The sequence below is a fragment of the Labrus bergylta genome, chromosome 6, assembly GCF_963930695.1.
Source record: "Labrus bergylta chromosome 6, fLabBer1.1, whole genome shotgun sequence".
NCBI lineage: Eukaryota > Metazoa > Chordata > Actinopteri > Labriformes > Labridae > Labrus > Labrus bergylta.
This window is the reverse complement of record NC_089200.1, coordinates 28,175,097-28,195,737: the sequence shown is the minus strand read 5'-3', so window position 1 is coordinate 28,195,737 and position 20,641 is coordinate 28,175,097. Positions and strand designations below refer to the sequence as shown.

Here is a 20,641-nt window from a genome sequence, read left to right as displayed (position 1 = left end):
GAAGTAAGTATCACTGTACCATAAAAAACATCAGAAGAAAAGATCTTAAAGTTCCAAAGCGTACTTAACAGAAGTGGACGACCAGCTGCTCCACATGTTAACATCAATGTTCTCTCCTACAGTACATGTACCATACGAGATCAACTTAAAGCCTACAGTCTGATCTGCTGTAAAGAACTCAAGAGTGCCGGCTCACCCTCTGAGTCCTATATGTCTCTGGCTTCCTCCTGCTGGGACTTTAATCAGAACAAGTTCTCCCATTAAAAGAAATCAGAGTTCAGACCTCTCCGACTGTGCACCGCCCCGTCTGTTCCGGCTCTTTTGTCCGCACAATAAACACGTCTTCAGAGCGCGCAGTGCAGCCCTGCTGCTGGCCTCTGTCAGACAAAGGGACAGCGAGGCGCGGTGCCAAACTGACTCGCCCCTAATTTTTTATGCTAATCCTCAATTTGACATCAGACGCTCCCCACATTTGATATCAAAGATATTAAATAAATAAATACAGCGAGACCCAGATAATCTGCTCATAAAGACGTCTTATCTTTTGACAAGTGGAGATGTCTGATGATGGCTTTACACATGTGCATGTTCCAAATGTTGACAACAAGCAGTCATCAGTGTCTTTATTAAAAAGTGGTTTTAATAAATAATGCTCAAGCAGCCTTAAAGTCTGAACATGTGGCTACAGTTTCACAAGCTGTGCAACCTGCAGGTAACAAGCAATGTGAAAACGCTGAATGTACAGCAGCTCTAGGGACTATAAAACATCGATTCATTCACGTTTCCTACAGATTTTACATTCCAGTCACCAGTGAAGTTGACCCTAACTACGCTTTACAATGTGAAATATTCAAAGCATTACTTGATTTCTATAATGACAGTCACAGTCAAAGGAAACCGTGTCAGAGATCAAACAGACAGAGAGGGATTATTGGCACGTCGCTGAGGTCAGGAGATCTTAACTAAGCGACTCTTTTATGACTGAACTCACAACAGTTCAACGTTTTACACTAAGAAGAGTCCAACATAACAACCACTATATCATCTACACATGCTTCTCCAGCCTCTTTCTGTTGTTTCTGTAATCCTCTTAACACCCAGACAATGATTAATAAAGGAACAGAAGAAGGTGGCAATAAATCCAGATTAAATGTTTTGTAGGAAAATCTCTTTTTGGAATAAGAAGGCTTTAAAAAAATAAATAAACCTGTGAGTAAGAGCAAAGGTAAATATTAATACATCAATACTCCAGGTTCCTTTCTTCTATTATTTCCTTAAAGGAGTAACATGTAGAATTTTTAAACTAAACTATCTATTTGATAATGAACTCAACCTTTGCTATATGTGTTTTTATAGTTGAGTAACTACATTAACTCAAACATGTCCAACAGTTATCAAAGACAGAGAAATCCTTAGTTTATAGTTGTCGTGGTCCGTGTCTTTCGTGGCCGCCGCCATGACAGACACGACATGTTTATCGTTGCCAAGGTAACATCAGATGTCAAGTCAAAGACCGCTGCATAAGGAAGTGGTAACTGCTGCTGAAAGCTGTCAACTGTTGCTGTATGTGCTTCTGTGATAAAAAATGTCATGTAAATTATACTCGGACACATTAGCTCGTCTGTAAACATATTTTCTTCCACAGGTCGGTTTCACCCGGTCGTCTTGACAACAGTCAATTTGGAGTTTGTTTTCATCGGGGGCGGGGGTGGCGTTGCAGAGAGAATCACTCTAAAAATATCCTCTGCTAGCCTTGGCGTAATTTTTCGTTATTGTTTTGGTTGAGAGCCCCCTGGTGGGGGACTGACATACTGTCCTCTTATAGGTGCAGAACTACGACTAAGACTTAGTATTTATTTTTTTAGGCTTTTTTGGTGCTTTTTAGAGACAGGACATTGGAAAGAGTCAGAAATCAGGCGGACAGAAAGAGTGGGTAATGACATGTGGGGAAGGAGCCACAGGTCAGATTCGAACCCGGCCCGTCCACTTGGAGGTGTAGCTTACGTACATTGGGCGCACACACTAACCATTGTTCTACCGGCGCCCCGAGGCTTGGTATTTCTGTGTGAATGTCTCCGGCCTTAAATGGAATTTTCTGTTTCAATTTTGTTACTGAAAAAAAAAACGTTCAAACATGACTTGCTTCCTACAATTTTTGAGAAGTACACCAAGAGTCATAATTAGGAGTCAAAAACAAAGCACATCATGGAGAGCTACAAATGCTACACTGGTGATGTTGTTGTTTTTCTCTCGGCGGCGGTGGTAAGAGCCCAAACAGAAGCCATCTAAGAACTTTTTTAAAAACAAAACTAACATCTGGAAAAGCAGACAGGTCCACAACTCAAACCACAAACCCCAACAGGCAGCCGTGTTTTTTAACCAGTCAGTGCGCTCACTCGCTGAATTTCATAACCGTTTCCCGTGTTTTGGAAATCGAGGGTTCTCAGGGGGGTTTGAGGGCAGAGGTTTAGATGATGTTCACATTACAACACACAGCAGATGGGGAGGTGGGAGATATATGGTTGGATGATATCCTCTAAGTGCCATGGTTTACCTTCGCTGTAGAATAACTTCCTCACTGAAGACTTCAGCCAAAGTAACAGCACACTCATTAGTTATGAAAACTGTGTAAAACTGCATAATATGGTAGACCAAATAAACACTAAATACTTTCTAATTAGTGTACAAACCAGTTGAATATTTGCTCTATATTAGACACTAATAATAAACTATTATAGGCTTCTTATGCAGGACCAGGCTCTACAAACACTGGGACGTTAACTGAGTTTCACCTCGATAACCTTCTGGTTACTGCTTTATAAGAGGGAGTGGGAAATGTGTTGTTTCTGAAAAGTAAGCTTCGCTGAGTATTGTAGTTCTATCATCTTATAAGTCCATACTGAACAAATAATTCTTAAAGGGTTAATTCATGCAAAACAACTTCCTTACTTACCATCAATAATCTGTATTTAGAACTTTTTTTTCATTTTGCTCTTAGTCAACAGCTTCATAGTTGTAGAAATGTTTCCAGGCAGAATGAGATATTAAAAAGTGCATTATGAGTATAAAGAGGGGACAGAGCTGATCTTATATCAGTATCGGGTCCGATAATAAAGTCAATTTACATATCGGTCTTACACCTCTGATCCACGTCACCGATCAAGACAGATCTTTGGGCACTTTAAACATTCTTAACTCGCTTTAAAGACATTCAGGCTGATGTGCCCTCAAATCGTCTCCATCAAGACGTTCAGACAAGACCCAACAGCTCCTTCTCAACGCCCATCTTTTTTCCCTGGCCTTTGAAATAATTGTGTGTTTCTTTGTTGTTGTTTTTAAGGCATGTCTGTAAAGCCCTTAGGTCAGCGTAGACTGTTTTAAACATGCTATACAAAAATAATTGAATTCTGTAAGATAAAATTACAGTTCTTACATTTCAGCTTTAAATATAGAATTTGAAAAGCTGACGGTTGTTGCTGCTTCCTGTTTGTATGTGCAGCCAGCACAAAGGGAATAATTTAAAAAAGAAATGCAGTGTTGGCTTTACTACAGATTTATGTTACCTTACACATAATACTGACGACAACAATGACAATATTACTTACGATTAAAAACAAATATGAGTCAGTATCGGTATCTGTGCATATGTATCAGAATCAGAGCGGAGCAGAAAATAAGTGGATCGGTGGATGTCTACTTAAAAGGATTCATTAAGATAGACAATAAGTGAAGTTAATGGTGAATATTTGAAACAGTATATACTGTAAAGTATACTGTACATTAACAGTTACACAATATGTCTTATTACCAGGAGTCTGCTGTCTTCAGTAAAAGTCCTTTAAAGATAACTAAATATTATCTTATATGTGAGCCTTTCTCTCTCTCGGTAAGACAAATCAAAGATGATCATAAAAGCAGTTTTTTTTTTTAAAGAGTGGAGTTGTTTCTGTCTCGTAAAACAGACACAGTTCTGCTTTTGGTCTGTGTTTGCTCAACTTATTTCCACATCATTTAAAATCATCTCTACCTGAAATGTAACTCTTAATAATGGCAGACTGTCATGTAGGGCTGGGAAATTCATTGAGTTTACATTTCAAATAGTCCAGCGCAGAAACATGGTAAAAGGAGGAGGAAACATATTATAAATGCTTTTGAAAAATGGAGAGAGGTTAGAACTCAGAAAGGTTTTAAGATCGATGCAGAGTGGGCTAAACACTGAAGCTTCAGTGTCCACAACATGCCAACCTGCGTGCACAATGACTCTAGAGAGGAGGGGGCTGAGGGGACTGAGGGGGAGACAGCTCTCTCATGTTTTGAACATCTACAGTAAACGCTACACATTGCTCTTTTAATAATCATGATCTCAATATCAGTCAAAATAACCATGATTAAGATTTTCTCAATAATTGAGCAGCCCTACAGTCACATCCTTGTAATGGAATAAACAAATGTTAAATGGGTTAAAAGTACAAGTTACAGTTCTTAACCTCTATCAGTTAAATGTTTTTTTGCAAATTAATTTCAGGAACCTTTCACACAAACAACCCTCAGCTCCCCAAGGGATCTAAACAAAGCGAACACAAAGCTTCCTGAGCTCACACATGACTGAAAACAAAAGCACTAACACTGTTTGTTTATTAGAAATTAGACATGCACCACGGTCTCCTTCACTGATAACATCAGGAGCCTTAACAACCACAGGATGCAGTCTTCTCTTTACAATGTTTCATGCGTCTTCTTAAATCTAATTTAGCTGTTGTCAGTGAACAACTTTGTACAGTTAAATCCTGTTTATCACATTAATAATACCATTCTTAGTAGCATAACTATTCGTCTTTATTAACCAATGTATTCATAGTTTACAGGCTTAACCAGCTCTAATCTGTGATGTGATTTTTTAAGTATACAGCCTGACTGAGTCTCATACTCTGCAAAAATATACTGTACCTAAAAATACAATAAAAAGTTATTTAGGCAAAAGTGAATCTATGCAGACTTCTACAAAATACTGAGAGTGAAACCTGAAATCAGTTTGATTCATGTAAAGTCTGACAATTCTCATCTTGTCAGTTTAGGTCTGCTCTGTTCAGACTGTAACTGTCCACAGAAATCAAATACAGTTTTTTCTGTGTGTCTTGTTTTTACCTCCAAGCTCTGAGGGCAGGTCTTCTCCCATCTGTCTGTAAGGGTTGAACTTGGGCTTGGGTGCGACAACAGGGGCAAACTTCTTGGGCGCCTGCTGCTGGGAGACAGAGATGCTGGCGCTTCCCAAAGACGGAGTAGTCTCCATCCTGGCTGCCACTTGTCCCGTCTGCTCGGTACTGTTCGGTGAGTTCCACATGGTTCTGAAAGAGAAGAAACTAAAGGGATTAAAACATCTGAGAGTGACTGTTAGTCAGTTAGGGTTGACATGGTACCAGAGGTCAAACTTTCATACGACACTGATAAGAATCAAATGATATCAATACCTGTTGTGATACCAAGGTAACTCAAAGAGGAGTCCTTCTAGGAACCAAATATTGGCTAATTTATTTTTGTAGGTATTGGAAATTGCAAGCAAACTCATGAACACTGTCAAAACTGCACAAAAACATTGGCACTGTTTGGTACCAAAACATTGCCAATGTTTGGAGGAGTTTGTCTTCAGTTTTGATGGATTCACTTCCTCATACGCACCTATCCGATGAAATTATGGTGTTCTTTTTCATCTTCAGCACTTTTTTGACACTGTTGATAGTTAAAAACCTGAGATTGTATTGTTTTACAACCAAAGGCAAAGAAAATTATTGGTGTATCGAACATGTTGACAACTTCATGGTCAGTACACAAAAGCAATTAAGACTCTGAAAACTTAATAAGACCCTTAGGACTAAGGTAACAATAAACTAACCAAATATTTGACTGCATTGTGACATAACAGAGTCATAAGATAAAAAAAAAAAAGAAATGTTAAGAGGTTTTTCCTAAACCAATCTGCAACTATCCTTTGAACAACAATAAAAGTTTTGTTTATTTGTATACGAAGTGATGCTAAGCGATGGAAACCTGGCTGGCTGTACTGCTACAGAAAGTTTCCACCAGGTCAATGTGATGACATTACTGGAGAGTGGGCAGGTTGCACCTGTAGGTGTTGTGGTTGTGTGTGGTGTGGTGTGGGGAAACAGTTCTAAAACAGAGACGTGGTTAAAGAAGAGGAGTGCTGAGACTTTTAACTTCTTGATATTCATTAAACAGAGTACGAGCCATAATAGTGCATACATTATCTTTTCCAACAGTGGATGTCAAAGTTACTGATAAGTTCCAGATTAGATAGAAGTCCTAAGTTGTTGTTGCTGTTGGTTGAAGATTTTTAAAGCTTGTTCAGAGTGCTTATTTAATGTTCCAACAAGGTCTAAACACCCTTCTGTGATGGCAAAATTCAGAAAGAGGGGTGGCATTGGACCATTTTCTGAACATCCTATAAGCACCTTAAAAACTGCAGATGTGAGGAGGACGAGATGCAGATGGGCATGGGTTGGACTTCTATAGCTAGCCTCACTAAACAGGAAAACAGCTTATTCAGAGTATGGATGTCACATATAATACCCCTTAAGACATTGTCCATTCGTTTAAAGATCTCAATGCCACATTGAGCTCAAACCAGTTACACCATCAACATAGTCTGAGTGAACAATTTGCTACATGTCTTGCTAACACTCTTAAGAAATGTCTCCAGAGGGTCTCAAAAAATCAGGAGTTGTAATGTTTGCGTTCATTGTTGTATGAGGTCATAATTCTGATTCAAATTGAATTTTTAAGGGCCCCCCTGGCTAAAGCCCGGTAGCTAGCTCTGGGCTGGCACTTAGCATGTGGGATCCCAGTTGAGTTGCAAACTATATTTCCTAAATCTGCTGTTTTTATTTGGGGGGGTTGGTGGGTGCCTTGCTTAAGGGAACTTCAACTCAGGAAGTGAATTGTCATCTCTCAGGCAACCAGACAAATTTCAAGACTTGGTCGGCGATGGGTCTTGAACCAGCAAACCATCCAGATCCCAACCCAGGTCCCCCCAAACTCAGCTACTCCTGTACCAGCAAAGTCTTGATTTTTGCTGTTTTAAATTATCAGCTTCTTAAAACCCTGTGGTCCCCTTGTCAACAGAGAGTAACCATCAGCTGTAAATCATTATTTACTGTACAGTAACAGCATAGAGTTATTTTCTGTTCATCACACTCGTCATACTTGTTCCAACTCAATCTGAATTTATTAAGCTTCAAACTGTTCAAAATACTCTGTAAGAACAAACCTACTGTACAAATCACCCCACATACGTATACTACAAAGACATCCTGCAGTTTGTACAAATTTCCATGATAATGGAGGAAGTGGGCCTCTTTCCTGACTATAGAAACAGGAATGAAATGTGCTGATGAATTTGAGTAGAGGTTTTATTCACACTACCATTACATACCATTAAACTTCTTTTATTAGCTGGAGAAACTACTTTGTGAAATAAAAGACGGAGTGATTCACTCTGTGTTCTGACACAAATAAACATGTCCGATTTCATGAAGTAACAAGACGTCAGAGTTGAAAGGAAATCACTTTGATATCATAAAGATTTTTGACTCCATTCTCTTCTTACTTTATGTCTCAGAATAACAAATCAAAAAGTGATGTTTGAGACAAAGAACAACAAAAAACAACAAAAAGACGAAATAACAGAAAACTGTTGCAATCATTTTTGAGTGTTGAGGCAGCTGTCGAAAAGGTTAATCTGATCAGTGTTGAACTCTAAAAGAAAAGACATGAAGATGGGTAACCTATCATTTTGACTTCATTATTGTTTTCATTCTCGCCTAGTTTGCTACACTGAGATTGTGACGTAAAATGTTAATGTTATAATGAAACTGTTACTGAGGAACCATAGAATCTAATTATGTGTTGTGTATGAATTTGTGGACTTTTATGACCTGGATACAGTTACAGTGAGAAGAACAGTACAACAGAGTAAAACAACTGGCTGAGGACACAAAAATCTAGTGTTTCACCATCGCGTTCTGAAATCACTTGAAATATTTGAACTATTTATACGCTGCGCTTCTTCCCATCCTGCTTTTTGTTTGTGTTTGTTGTGCTGTGTTCTGATGTTTTTGGCTGTTTATTATCCTCCGTCTGACTGATACAGGGTTTACATTCTTTCTCTGGAGCACTGTAGAAAAGCCCACGCACAATCATCTTTTAATATCTGCTCAAATCCCTGCTCCTCCTGCCGTCTGAATGCTTCCTACTTTTGATATTCTTCTGCCTGCTCTTAATGCTGCGATTCAGACGCGCGCTGGTGTCTCACACCCACCTGTCCTTTCAATGCAAATGCTTTCATTTGTCGTCGCTCAAATGGCTAACAAAACACAAGATGAATTAAAAGGAGAAGGGGGAAAAAAAGAAGAAATGATCTTAGCGTGTGTGAGTAAGACTCCATACACGACATGCTGAATGTTTCAGGATGCTGTTACGGTCTTTGATGATGGCAAATATTTCCCAGTGGGATGTCATTTTATGCACACTGGGACCTGAAGTGCACGATAATCCCACAATAACTAGATTTTCTGTTATTTAGAAAGAAACCTTCAAAACATAAAATGTATTTCTCGTTTTATGGAACACAAACCTGGACCAGAAATGGTGATAACCTCAGTTTAACTCCACTTAACACAATAAATCTCATGTAAACTAATGACAAACATACATTACATGTACCCTCTATCAAAAATAAAGGTTCTGTGGTTTACAAAGAGCATATAGATCAAGCAGCAACCTCCGGTGTTGAAAAGTGAAGCCAATGCGGAAGTGCAAAAATCCTGCATTTCGTCAAGGCTCCGCTTGAGGCTGGCTCAGAGAGCCAGGAAGTCACATACACACCACATTCAAAAAAGCAAGTTCTTCCAGCAGAAATACACGTTTACAGCCTGGATAGTTAGGCACATACCTGACATAAGTGACAAGTGGGCGCAATGTAACTGTTCATCAGGAGGCTTAAAACACGCCTCAGCTCCAGCTCTCAGCCTGTCGTTTGGTTGACTGAAAGTTAGACTGAGACAGCTTTTGTGCAGCTGCCAATGAGCCTATCGTTTTCTTTCTTTTTGTTCTTTGTTAAGCCTCTTTGAGTATTCAGAAAAGCACTATAAGTCTCATGTATCACTATTATTATTACCGGTATTAGTGCTCCATGACTTTTTACTGTAATGAGGTATTGGTTTTAGCCACAGCAAAGAGCAAAGCTCTAAAGATGGTAGATTGGGTCCGTCTGTTGGTTTTACACACTTGACATCAGCATGTTAGCATTGTTGTTGAAAGCATGCTACATCCACTTTTTTTCTACAGTCCAGTATTAAGAGAAACAAGAAAATTGGGGGCACTGGTAGCCTTATGTTAGTGTGCTTGCTCAATAGGCATAGTCCTCCAAGCAGGCAAGCCGGGTTCAAGTCTGACCTTTCTCTTATGTGAATTCCCCACTCTCTCTCCGTGATTTCCAACTCTATCCACTGTCCCATATCTAAAAATAAAGACACAAAAAGCCCACAAATAAACCTTTAAAGTTGTAAGTAAGTTACAAGGAAATAGTCTCTTCGAAGAAATGCTGTTGTTTCGTTTACAACATATGTAGAGTTTTTTTAATGTAATTTTAAACAAAAAGTACCAGCTCACTATCAGAAACTAAAAAAAAGGCTCAGTCGAAAAATGTGACTTTCTTGGATCAAACAATTCTGGAGATTCCTGACAGAAACTGCTGATTGGGAAGCTCCACTGAATCCTTCAAGGGCTTAGAAATGTGAGAGAAGTGGCAGGTTTCGAACTCCTTGATTGAGTCAGAGTTAGTTTTTTGGTCTAGCGTGACCATGTCATGACAATAGATGCATTTTAAAGGTTTAAAAAGAAGATCGCTTGGAATTTTCATGTGATTATATGTGTATCCTCAAACTGACCCAGTTTTAGAACAGGAAGTGAAACTATCTGACCTTTTTCAGGATAGAGCATGGTTTGCTTCTTCTATTTCAGCCTGGAGAAATGTTGTTGACAATGGCTCCTGTAAAGAGCGCTCTCTGTGTTGTGATTTATGATAGTGATTATAAATACTGCCAACATTTTCCTCAAAGAGTTGCAGTATTTATGATCATCTGACTGATTTCCTGTTTGGCATTCAATGCAGGTTGGAAATATCATAATTCTTTGTCTGCTGTCTTTCATTTCTTCCAATAAACTTATAATCAAACTTTTGTGTGAAACTTTCAACTTTGTCTGAACATCTAGAAGATTTTCTCATTAAACATGTTTGTAGAATACCAGTTTTGATTTCACAGATCATTTATGTCTAATCACATCAGATTCATAGGCTCTTTACATTGGCTAAGAATAGGAGAAATGCAATGCTAAAATATGGAGTGTCTCTTTAAGAATCTACAGATATATGTATCCAAAGCAACATATGAAATTACTAGAATTTCAACGAGTTCTGATTGCCAACGATATCATTGGAAGCAGTGAGCATACATAGCATGCAATGCCAGCTGAAATGCTAAATGAAGCGTTAGCAACTTTGAACTTGTATTAAGGAACTAACCCCCCCCCGCCAACATTTACCAACAGAACTTACAAATATATCTGAAACACATCTGTCAAGTATTCAGCTTCAGATGATGCTCACACTGTTAAGAGCTGAGCTGACCACATCTGATTCAAACATTAAGAAAGATACAAAAACCTTAAAAACTATATTGAATTTGGTTTAAAACTTGTTTCTTATATTTATAAAAGGCACATGACTGTAATGTACGTACGTACAAGACTCCTTTTGATTTTGGTTTCCAGTTAAGCCGTTTCACCAATATATATTCTGAAATATATCAGACTGACTAAAATGTTGAATCAGAATGAGCAGGTATGCTAGTACATGAACGTGACTGATAACAATTATTTATTAGCCTCAAGAAATCAGCATGTCAACAACTTTCCACATGTTGTTCCCAACTCTCTTTCTGTCCCTGATTCTATCCACTGTCCTATCTCTACAATAATAAGAGTGTGGATAGATCAAATCCCCCCCCCCCGAAAAAAAAGAAAGCAAATATTTTTGGCAGCTCCAAAATAAAAAATAAAAACCTACACAGCAAGTTTCACTTTACTTCCATCGGGGATTTATTTAATCTTCCACTTCATACTTCTGTTTTCGAGTGGTGAAAAACAGAATTCAATTCAACACGTGAGAATAACTACTAAGATTATTGTGGTGCTAGTAGAAAAGAGAAAGTTCACAAAATGTCAAAAGGTTGTCATTATTCTACACAGAATGTTGCCCTGCAGCGTTAAAGTATATACCTGCTGTTAGAGTCATGTTTTTTTAATGTACAGGAAACATATTGGTACTCTGTATTGCTGATGCACATGTTCAAGGTCAGAATCTGTACTGGGAAGGAAAAGTGGTACTGTGTACAGTGCGGTGTAAATCTTTGGGGGAGCAGAGAAAACGTTCAGTACAGAGCGTCTTCTTTGCATCTGTTTTCTATACAGCATGGTCTGAGATTAAGCTAACACACAGCAGTGACAGTGTATTCCTACGACAGTCATCACCAGATGAGCACGTTCACAAACATGGTAGTTTCCATTTCACCCTGCGTGTCTTAGGACCGTGGGAGGAAACCAGAGCACCCAGAGGAAATCCACACACACACACATATATATGTGTGAAACAATATATACAGCCTATAAAATCCCATTAAATGGCTCAACAGATGTGAACCCATTGCAATAGGACAGATAATATTGTATGAATTAGTATGTTCAAATAAAGTGCTTGCTGTTTTTTTGAACTTTGACTCTGTGTTTTGTGATCTTTTGCTACCTAAGCGAATTTATACATTTACTTGTGTCTGTAATGAAAATGAAAAGTCCCTCCCTGAAGACACACCACAGGAAGACGTGCACAGTGCACAACCACATAGAGATACACACAGTATATTGGTTGACGTGTAGGCATATGGCCCAGGTCGAAAGTAACACGTATTCAGATGAAAAGGCTGCATCCGTATTGAAGCCTCATGAAAAGAAAGTTGATTGTGATTGCCGGGGCAGTTACACGATGACTCACAAAGCTGTGACACCGTGTTTTAACAGTTTGCTTTATGGGGGCACAGCAGTCGGGCTGTCTTCTCACAGCTGTTCCACTGCACTTTTACAGCTGTCATTGAGGAACTGCTGCAGGTGTTTCTGCTGCATTAATCTTTCATATCCACCAAGGAAACTATCAAACAAACCCATCCAAAGAGGACCACAGAGAGTACAGAATTCTGACATAAAATGGCAGGGGGTTCACAGGTTTTCTTTTTTTTTGGGGTATGACATGCTGTCTAGAAAATCTTCTTTTGTGGCTGGGAGACTGAATCACATGTTGAAAACGTACACAAAACCGCAGAACTTGATCTGGCAGTGTTCTAAAAAGCTGTAGTAGCTTCAATAGTTTCTTTCTTTTGCCTTTCTAAACATAGATAAATACACAAAGATCTATGCACGACACACTCCTGTTTCTGCAGTAGACTCCAGTGTATTTTACCTTCATAAGTGTTTTGTTCACTCTGAAAATGTGAGGCAAGTGAAAGATGAACAACTTAGCAGAGGTTAAGTAAAAGCTAGAGAGCTTACAATACTCTGTACATCCACTGAGATAAGTAATCTTTAGTAGAAAAGAAATACTAGAACAAAAGTAAATAGAGAATTTGTTGGGTTCTAATTCAAGCTGTGAATTTATACACATTTTGTGTGTTTACAGAAGGACAGTGCATTTGTTGTCATATAAATAGGAGTATGTCTTGTTGTTTTAAAGGAACATGTCACCAAGCAGCAATATGGCTAATGAGGCGATCATTTTTGAGGGACCATTTCATTGGTTGATTTGGACTTTTAATGGGGTTTGTCCAAAAGGCAACCCAAGCTGTTGGAAAAAATTAAGCTAATGTTACAAAAAAATGTACAAAAAAGTGTATTTCCTCATGTGTCCACTCGAGGCTGGCTGCAAAAGAATGAGAAGCCTATCACACACCCATTCAAAAAAAGACAGCAGAAATAAACATCTTTAAAGCCTGGTTCAAAATATGTATTTGTTGTGAATACCACATTTCTTGATGGGCACACACCACAAGGGGTGAGTATTTTTATAACTCAATGAAGGAGTTATTAATAAGAGGTGTGGTTGACATTACAGCTGTTTGTCAGACAGCTTAAGGCCCATCTCAACTTCAGCTCTTTGCTCGTTACGAGGTTGACCAAGGGGTCTGGCCTTTTTCAACTTTACTATTTGTTAAGACTTATATGTTCACTAATGTCTGCCTTTAAGAGTACAACTCAACGTAGATATACTTTAAATGATGTCTTAAAGGTTTCAATCATCCATCCATTATCTTGTGCGCTTTTTTACACTCAGGGTCGCGGGGGCTGGAGTCGCTCCTAGCTTTCATTGGGCAAGAGGAGAGATATATAGATATATAGATATATAGCTATATAGACAGACAACCAGCCACACTCACATTCACACCTACGGCCAATTTAGAGTCCCAAATGAACCTAAGAAGCATGTCTTTGGACTGTGGGGGTAAACTGGATTACATGAAGACAACATGCAAACTCCACACAGGTAGACCCTGTCCGACAGCACCACCACGCAGCACCTCTTAAAATAATAAATAGTTTTAATATTTTGATGCCAAATTATTTTTGAGATACTTTAGATCCAAGTTTGATAGCAATCTGCTAAATGACTTAGCGTAACTGACTTAACTGAAGAAGAGAATAGTGACCTCCAATTAAATCCTTTACACATCTAGCATTCTTTGCACAAAAGCTGCCAAATAATCCTGTTTGTGTTTCTGTATATCTTTAAGTTTACATGAAAAAGCACACTGACATTTAAAGGGCAATTATGGAGTTTTTTTTTCCCCACCTTCAGCTCAGTCCCATGAGTGGAGTTCAGTAAAATCTACACAAGCCTTGGTTCAATGGGCACCGATCAAAACATCGCTTCAAAGAGACACTGCGGAGATGAAGATGGAGATACACTTTGGCTGGCAGATTTTTCATACCAAACAGAGGGATGGTAGGCAACAGGGATTAGCACTCACGGTTCGTGACGCAACGTGCGGAGGCTCAGCCATGCGGATGAAAACGCTTTAAAAATTCAAGGTTCCCATCTGCATGAGGCTGCTGCCGAGTCTTCCCAGCGTTGGACTCGCTCTGCTTTAGAGGGCTGGTTGAATGGCTGAACAGGTTAATGCGACATTACACAAACAAGAGCTCGCTCCCCAACGTTCCGCTGTTTGGAAACAGCCGAGAGCAAAGAGTTCAAGTGGTCATTATGGATCTGGAAATGTTTTGTGCAAAAGGGGTAAATATTTGAAAGTGCAGGAAGTCTGACACCATACCTTGTTGACGTATTAATAAAAGCAGAAAGCTGTTTTGGACCTCTTTCAAGTGTTAAAAGTTTAATAGTGGAAGTGCAATACCAGTGTCAGGGCATCAGAGGACTGGGCAAGTCTAACATCATGTTCTGAAACATAGCCACCGCAAACAGCACAGCTACATGACAAGACCGTCTTCATGCCAGCTGAGGACCAAAGGATTAAAATACTGATTCAGCGCAATAGCAGACAATCCATTTTCCATCTGCTTCAAATTCTTCTTGTTTGCTTAGTTTTAACACTTGTTAAGTATGTTTACTGTTTAACTATATTGTGTTTGCTTGGACTAGTGTAATGGTTTCTGTTTAAATGTTTAACACTAGGAGGTCCTCTCGACAAGCCCCTCTCTTTCTTGGCTTCTCCTGCACATTTCTTTCGGAAGTTATATTTTACTTTTTTCCTCCTAGTCATTATGTACTGTCATGTTTTTTTGCCAAAATAAAATACAAATAATTCAGTCTGTATTTTTTTCCTCGCTCCAAGCATCACTGAATAATCGACATTAAAAACGTGAAATAATGACAAATACTGGAAATCGGTGTCAGAATGATTTTGAGCAAACACATGGACTGCTGCTGCACAAGTGGCCTCTTGATTCAGTAATCTGTACATTGTCGACTGTTCCTAATCACACAATGACCTACAGATTATCCAGTTGAAGTATTTAGGATTTAGGTGCAAGTCATTTCAAACAAATGTAAAAAGTAAGTAGGAATTGACTTCTTTATCCCTCTGAGACTGGGATTGGCTATGCATAAATGTGAGACACTTACTTATTTTGACTTATCCCTATAAAGCGTGTAGGGTTCGGATTATGAGAAGTAAAAACATCAGTGTGGAGTTACGGCACAGTGAGAGGTCTCAGTCAGTCACCGGGGGGTTAAAAAAGTGAGGACATTTCATCATGTCTGACAAATCTGGGCTGGAAAAAAGAGGGGGAGACAAAATGAAACCGTTCTGTAGAAAATCAGACATATGTATACATTTCGCTTCAGAACTTGAAACTTAGTTATTGAGAGTTTTGTACCGGGCTTTTTGCTACTGTCCTCATGTACATAATGATTATTTGAGCAGTGAGATTTTATGAGCATTATCTTTCAATTCTAAAGGCTTTAACATCAAGTGTGAACATAAAGCTCTTTGTGGTCACTGATTTTTACACTTAGAGCAGACACCTTCTGTCTGCAGGTTTGAGTGTGTGAAGAGATTTAAAGGACTACGTGAGAGTATATCAAGTGTTTTTAAAGATGTTGAGTTCTTGATTAAACACATCGGCTCAAAATGAAAGGAGGGACAGCTGTGTTAAGTGTTATATGATTCCTTTATGTTTATTATTAAGCTCTAACTCAGGCTTTCTAAATGTACATTTAAGGGTTTTAAAATGTTCAATACCTTGCAGTATTGGGGTTTAAAGCAACAAAATCTCCATGATTTTAATGACAACAGTATGTAAATGTACCAAAGCTTGAAAAGACCATAGAACTTCAATCAAATTTCAAAGTAAAAGCTTCAGCGAGAGAAAGAGAGAACAGTGTTGTGCAACTTGTCGGTACCATAACATTGCCAACATATATGTGTGCAGAAGTTTGCCCGCAATATTTGGATATAAAAAAAAGAAAATGACCCAACATTGGCCGCTCAGGACTTTTATTTTGGTAGCCATGGTATCCATACCCGTACAGCTTTGACTAGAATTGTATAGGTAAGGTATTGTATTGTAAGGTTCAGAATCTGGTATCGTGACAACACTATGTTCAAAGGCCACCAAATTTGGGGGCTTTTTGGCCGGTGGTCCAGGGTTCATAACGCATCCTTTCTTGTTGTATTTGAATAGTTTGTTTTCTCTAACTTTTAAGAAAATTGATCCTCTCAACTGAATAAGAATTCATACATGCATCTGTGTATATTATCTTTTGTAAGGGTCCAGTTTTCCCCCTCAGGTGTGTGCTCTCCCTCATATATTTATGATTGTGGTTCATTTTAACGGACATTTGCTGGTTTTACATGTTATTGTATGGCTATTTAATGGCATTATCTTTTATGTTGTATCTTGGCTAGGACACTCTTGAAAAATACATTTTCACAACAAGTCAGGTTAAAAAAAGGTAAACTTTTAAGAAAAAGAAGTCTTCAAGATTGTATCAAGGGAACAAAAGGAGTTTTCACAGAGAAGTTTAACAAGTGGCTAAACTGCCTGGAGAGAAAAAAGGTCACATTTGTTCTTGTTACACCACAGTGAAGTGACTTCACCTCTGATACCAACAACAAGCCGTGTGGTTTCAACACCTCTGTCTGCAAGTGACCTGCTATACATCAGTCTGCGCACAGGCACTGGCCACTTTACACAAAGCAGCCGTGACAACAGGCTAGCAGGCAAAATCACCTTGTTGTTGTGTCAAAGCAGGTGTACAGAGAGCTCAGAGAGAAAGAGGGTCTCCATCACAACTCATCGTGTCTGCACTCAGACGGTGAGCCGATGAGAGCGGGCTGCCTTCTGTGTGACACAGGCCCACGTGTTCACCCACAGAGGTGAGAGAAAACTTGTTTGGTGGGTTGCAGCAACAGACAACAACGGTTACTTATCCACTTCTATATCAGCAACGCAACAGTGCTCTCTTTGTTTTATAAGAACCAACAAAACCTTTCCATACCTTTAAAATGATCAATGTGATGTGCTTTAATGAGGTCTGACAGGATGCAGAGCTTTAAACCGTCACTGAGTTTGTTTTAAATTGCAAATTAATCTTTCATCACTGATGTGAAAGCGGTTCAAACTTGTTTTACAGCTACTTGGCTCAGAGTCAGCTTTAAAACACAAGGGGGGCTCAATTTGTTAAAATGTGTACAAAGCACCATCAGACAGCCGCTGTAAAGCCTCTCATAATCAGGCTAATTACACAGAGGGATAATACGAAGGTTAATCAGATGATAAACATGTCAAACACCGATTTGTTTTCCCCATTAGCTATTGTGAAGACCCCAACCAGTTGATAACCATAACAAATGAGATTTGGAGCTGTGACTACTACAAAGAGTAGCAACCCCACCACCTCCACCTCCACCACCCGGCACCACCTCGCTGAACAAAGCCGAGAGAAAAAAAGAGGAGAGTGAGAAATGAAAAGGTGGCCGGGCTTCTTTCATTCAACTGTTTAGACGTCACATGAGATGGATTTTAAGTAAAATAACTCCAAGGTGTAAAATACTCTGCAACATTAAATCTGAGCGCTTACATTTATTACAGAGGCTCCTTTACATTAAGATTGAAACTAGAGGGGCACGCTGGTGGCGCAATGGTGATTTAAAATAAATCTGAAAAAAAAATGAAAAAAAAAAAGATTGAAACTAGAAGTGTTTAAGGAGTCATTTTCTGCCTGTGAATTCATTTCATACAATCGAGGCCTTGAAGTCTTCAATCATCGTCCTACTTAGTGCCTGTTCATAAGTGAGCATTTGCATGTTTGTTTCCATTTTTGAATGGATCTTTAAAAAGACAGAGCCAGGGGAATACATAGAGTCAACACTACAACATCCATAAGAAATATGCTGAATGAGTGCACCAGTAGCCTGGTGGTTAGTGTGCGCGCTCAGCGTAAAGAGGCTATAGTCCTACAGGCACGCGACCCGGGTTAGAATCCGACCTGTGTCTCCTTCCCTGCATGTTGTTCCCGACTAGAGACCAACTGATAATATTGTCCGACATTAGCATACTATGTGACAATCGGTAGCAGCTAATGTTATCTCTGATATGCTGATATAGGTTTATTCAATTTAAGTTTAATATTTAAAAACTTTGGTCACAAAGACGCAACATAAAACAAAAAGTGACCCACCATAGCAACAAAGAGACACAACAGAACCTGAGAGAGACACATAAAGACAAAAAAAAGACGACAAAGAGATTAATTGAATTCTTGCCATATTGTAGTTACTTTATTGATTATTTTTTATTGTTATCTGTATATATTCAGAAATTGATTCACTAGGGGTGGGAATCACCAGAGGCCACACGATACGATATTATCACGATACTTGAGTCACGATTCAATATCATTGCGATTTTAAACATTTTGCGATATGATGAGAATTGCGATACACTATATTAGTTTTTTTTTTTTTTTTTAACTACATCATATGTCCACAAAATGTAACTTAAACAAGAACGGTTCAGTCTCAGTCTATTCATATGAAATATAGATAAATGGCGACAATGAGACGATATGATATCGCCACCAAAATATTGCGATACTATGCTGTATCAATTATTTCTCCCACCTCTAGGATTCACAGACATGGCTACACAGCTCAGTCTTAGAGTGCCTTACTGTCGGTACAGGAAGTGAAAACAGTAGTTCAAGTTCTTCCATTTCTTAGATTTGTACGAGCATGTTCTTCATTTCAGAGGGCAGAGGGCTTAATTTGTTCCAGGATCTCAACAGAGGGGGTCTCTTTCTGTAGTCACTTCGCCAAATGTTTGTTCACTAATTCTGAGTCATTTCTTTAGTTGGGGATTCTTTAAGAGTCGTTTTTTTAATCTATGCTAATAAAGCGAACGTTCAGACTGAAAGAGTAGCAAACAGAGAGTCTGAGAGGTTTAAATACTCCAGTACACTTTTGGCTTCATGCTTCTCTTGTGCTCAGATGTGTCTTCATTCATCTGCAGGGTTCAAGAATTAGAGCAAAAAACAAGAACTTGATTCCTGAGTCACTTGGGCATAAAATACACCGTTTATCCCACCAGATAAGAACAGTGTTTGTTAAAATAAACACCTGAAAACTTCCTAACAAGATCTGCATGACTCTTCAGCACGGCTGTTGAGTAGTTTACTTGAGTTGTTGGCCTTTGCTCCCTAATGACAGCAGCACAACTTTTCTGTAAATATGTGAATGTGACTTTAATGCTGACTGACAGCTGCTATTGGCTTGGGATGTATCAAATAGAATCGGATGGCTTGCATGACTGGAGTATGTGCTCCTTGATACTGCAAGTGGTAAGAAGCGACGTCTCAGGAGTTTATCTTATCTGAGTCTCAGGAGGTTAGTGAGTGACAGCTGTAAATATATCACAACACAACCTTAACCATCTCCCACATACCTCTGTGGTAGATAGCTCACTTTAAAATATAGATATTTGCATCAACAAACAAAGGAAGGATGTTTATATTTCACATTTTCAGCAAATCAATAGCAGATGACAGAAGATGTACTACCTTCACTTGATTGTAGCGGGTAATGATGTGCACATATTGATATTTGTATTTGTATTGACAAATAAATGGATAGACTGCAGCAACCTCAAATCAAACAAAATAATTGATTTCAATTGGTTACATGATTCCAAAGCAATGCAATTCCAAGAGGTTGTGAAGGGGGAAGGTCTTCAAAACTGTATTCATACAGGGGATGAAAGAGCAGAACATAGAAACCTTCATTTAAAATAAAATGGAACATTTTAAATGATGGTTTCTCTATTTTGAATAAAACGGCACATTCTTCATTTGAAATGTGAGCCCACATTCTTAAGATGCTACAAAAAAATAGACTGGCTGTACAAATGAACTAATAAAACATGCAGACTGAATATGTATTTGTTAAGGACTTTACCTGCATGGAGACCTCTAGTAAGTGAAGTTAGTAAAAATCCCACCTCAAGTTGCATCATACCAGGCTGAAAAAGCGAATGGTAGTCAGGAGGCTAGTGCTAATGCTACTTATCAATGCATGATACAATAAAATCACATCAGTGGAGGGACCTTATAGTGGGCCTTTGAGGGGCACAGCCATTTTTATACTTAAAAAGGGAAACACATCTGAAGATCTTTACGGAAATGTAGTCCCTTCTAGCTCCAAAAACAGAGATGGCACTCCCACAAGGATTCACAAACAGTCCACAGACTATTGTTATGACATTGAGGTGGGTAGGTTAAGAGTTAAAGAGCTAAAACTACATTTAAACCAGTAATTAGTATTCAAAGTATATTTTAGATGTATAAAACTTAACTGTGGATATCAAAAACTTTAAAGAAATCTCACAATAATTGGCGGCTTTTATACTAGAAGCCTCATGTTTTCTATTCATTGTTTAAATTGGACTATAGAGGTCTCCTTATCTTAGCAAAACCTCTTATGAGCAAAACTTTTTTGTTCAACCAGTTCTCATC

General features: G+C 38.7%; 1 protein-coding gene across 3 annotated transcripts in view; it reads right to left on the bottom strand.

The window, feature by feature from the left end:
- The window catches only part of lpp (LIM domain containing preferred translocation partner in lipoma), a 179,166-nt gene that overhangs the window by 117,632 nt on the left and 40,893 nt on the right, over positions 1-20,641 (bottom strand). For all 3 annotated transcript variants that reach the window (XM_020631561.3, XM_020631578.3, XM_020631569.3), the window contains one exon: positions 5,146-5,345. In XM_020631561.3, coding sequence (XP_020487217.1) covers positions 5,146-5,341 — 196 coding nt within the window. In that variant the 5' untranslated portion in view covers positions 5,342-5,345. The remainder of the gene's footprint in view (positions 1-5,145; positions 5,346-20,641) is intronic.